Source organism: Micropterus salmoides, unplaced genomic scaffold (genome assembly GCF_014851395.1).
Source record: "Micropterus salmoides isolate LMB-PRFRI ecotype aquatic unplaced genomic scaffold, ASM1485139v1 Ms_hic_scaffold_13, whole genome shotgun sequence".
NCBI classification, from domain to species: domain Eukaryota; kingdom Metazoa; phylum Chordata; class Actinopteri; order Centrarchiformes; family Centrarchidae; genus Micropterus; species Micropterus salmoides.
In genome coordinates, this window is record NW_024040374.1 from 11,593,190 (window position 1) to 11,595,666 (window position 2,477).

At 39.4% G+C, this 2,477-nt stretch overlaps 1 protein-coding gene across 1 annotated transcript; it reads left to right on the forward strand.

Moving 5' to 3' along the window:
- On the forward strand, positions 1–2,234 carry ndufa7 (NADH:ubiquinone oxidoreductase subunit A7). The gene is given in 5 exon segments (XM_038715571.1): positions 1–128; positions 355–404; positions 1,072–1,106; positions 1,109–1,199; positions 2,006–2,234. Coding segments are annotated over 5 exon segments (315 nt in total). The 5' UTR covers positions 1–77; the 3' UTR covers positions 2,094–2,234.
- The last annotated feature ends 243 nt before the right edge of the window (positions 2,235–2,477 follow it).

Genomic DNA, 2,477 nt, shown 5'->3' on the forward strand with positions numbered 1-2,477 from the left:
TAGGTGTCACTGACTCGCTGAGAAACGTTACCTCACGTAGCAGAAGAAGAACTCCCGTGTCCTTCACAACAGCAAACATGGCTACTGCAACCAAAATCGTCCAGAGGCTACGAAATTTTTTAGCTGGGGTAAGAAACACAACCACAGACAAACTTTATAACCGTGCCAGACCTTTATCTTAACAAACTTAACTTGCAGTAGTTGTCAATTCTTACTAGCTTTTCAGAGCTAACGTTAGCCAGTCGAGCTGCTTGAATGATAGCTAACGTTACCTAACTTACATGTGAAGGAAGAGGACATATAGCTAGCCTGTGTGATTCTCAGCAACTATTACTAATGAGTGTTTTTCCCCAGCACGACCTGCAAGCCAAACTGCAGCTGAGATATGAGGAGATTGCAAAGAGGTAAGACTTACTGCGTTAGCTTAGCTTCCTCACCGTGCTGCTACACCCAAGGACAGTTTTATTGTCTCTGGCAACAGCTAGAACCCAGTAAATTGATATATTTATAGGTTGTCTTACCTCCAGTTCAGCTGAGTGAATGAATAAATGTAAAACATTAAAATACAGTACAATCATAAGAAATACACAATTTGTGAACAGGAAAACCCTGTTTAAGCCATCTGAAGTTGTATTTAGGCCCCAGACACTAAGCAAATAGTATCATGTTTTTGAAGTACTAACGTATTGCCTAAATAATACTACCCAGCGGGCCAGACTAGTAATGGCACACCTGCCTCAACTGCAAGTTTGGATCCGCATCACTTCAGATTCAGTGCAATTAGTCAATAAAAAAACCACAACTTTATTCACACACTGGTCCATATCAGGAAAGGAAAAATAAAAAGCAAAACAAGGACAAACAACAGTGCAGAAAAATGTGAGGATCATGGCATTTCACAGGTCCACTGATTAAAACACGTACAGACATTTGTTCCTATGTTTCCAAAAACAAGAGGGAATTCTTTGTGTCCATCTTAGGTGATTATATTGCTTTTGGACAGCTTTAAGTAGATCTTTTATTCCACAGAACATACAAGTAAATTCTGTTTACAATACTTTTTTTCTATAGGACACAGCCACCACCAAAACTGCCTGTGGGACCGAGCCCAAGTATGCCAACTATTACTACACCAGAGATGGACGAGAGTCAGTACCACCGGTCATCATGTCTTCACAGAAGGCTCTCACCGCTGGCAGGTAAATGACACAGTCACTACGTTTTCATGCATGGTAGTAGTACCGGGCAAAACTTTGATTATTACAAATGTCATGTTGGACATTAACATAGCTGGATTACTTTCACAATTCACTTTGCTGGAACTTTACTGTGAAACTCCGGCACAGGAAGGGTTGAGCTTGCAGTGACAGCAGACTGTTAGCAAAAGAATATTGTTCTGACCTGAAGTACACCAACACAATGAAAGCAGGAATGTGAGTAAGATGGGGCCAATGTGAACAATCATAAACAGTTTATGTTAATGCAGTATACATAGTTGGAATAAGTGTGGCTGCAGAAAGATACGCGGAGTACACCAATTTGGATGGATGGATGTATCAGAGATGTGCATTTTGTGACAACACAACAATCCAGCTGTTTGATTACACCTGCCAAACATCCAAAACTTAGATATCTGATGATTGCATGACATCTGTCTTCATTGTCAATTATTTTCCCTGAGTAGTTGTTTTGTCTATAAAATGTCAGAAAATGTTCAAACATGTGAATCGTTGTTTCAAGATGTCATCCTCAAATGTCTTGTTTTGTCCACAAGCTAAATCTATTCAGTTTACTACTTCAAATTTAGGAAGCTGGAATCAGAGAATTGTAAAAATTTCAAGTCCATCAATTAATTATCAAGTTAGTTTGTGATTAATTAAATAGTTGACAACTAATCAGTAAATCGCTGAAGCTCTAATGACATCTATGTATCTCTGATAAACATTACAAAAAGAATATTTCAGTTAAGTACCTACAATATTTTCTTGACTCTTATCTCTTCTAGTCAAGTTGCTGAAGCCCCAAAGCTTCCAGTGACCCCTGGTGCTGTATATAAGGAGCCACCACTCTCCACAGACCAGCCGTACCTCTGAGCAGCAGGACTAACCCTTATGTCAGCATCAACAACCTAACTTCTCCATCCAAACCTGCTGTAGAGACCTGACCACTGGGTGTGTGTTTGTTGTATCCTGTACAATAGAAAGTGTGAATAAAATTTGTTCTATTTAAGTTTTTTTTTTTTTTGTCCAACTGGTTATTGAACAAATGTGAAATGGTTTTTGAATCATCAGTGTCAACTGTGTGAATAGACTTGCTGCTATCTGAAAGAGTGTTTGGAAATACTTGGTGCAAGGTGAGCAGAATAGCAGGAAGGACTAAGTAGATGTGTGCCAATTTAGCAGCTGGAAGCTCCAAGAGGTTGTGACAGTCCAGCCTCACAAAGTCCAAAATTAAAGATGTGTTCAAGTGACCCATCT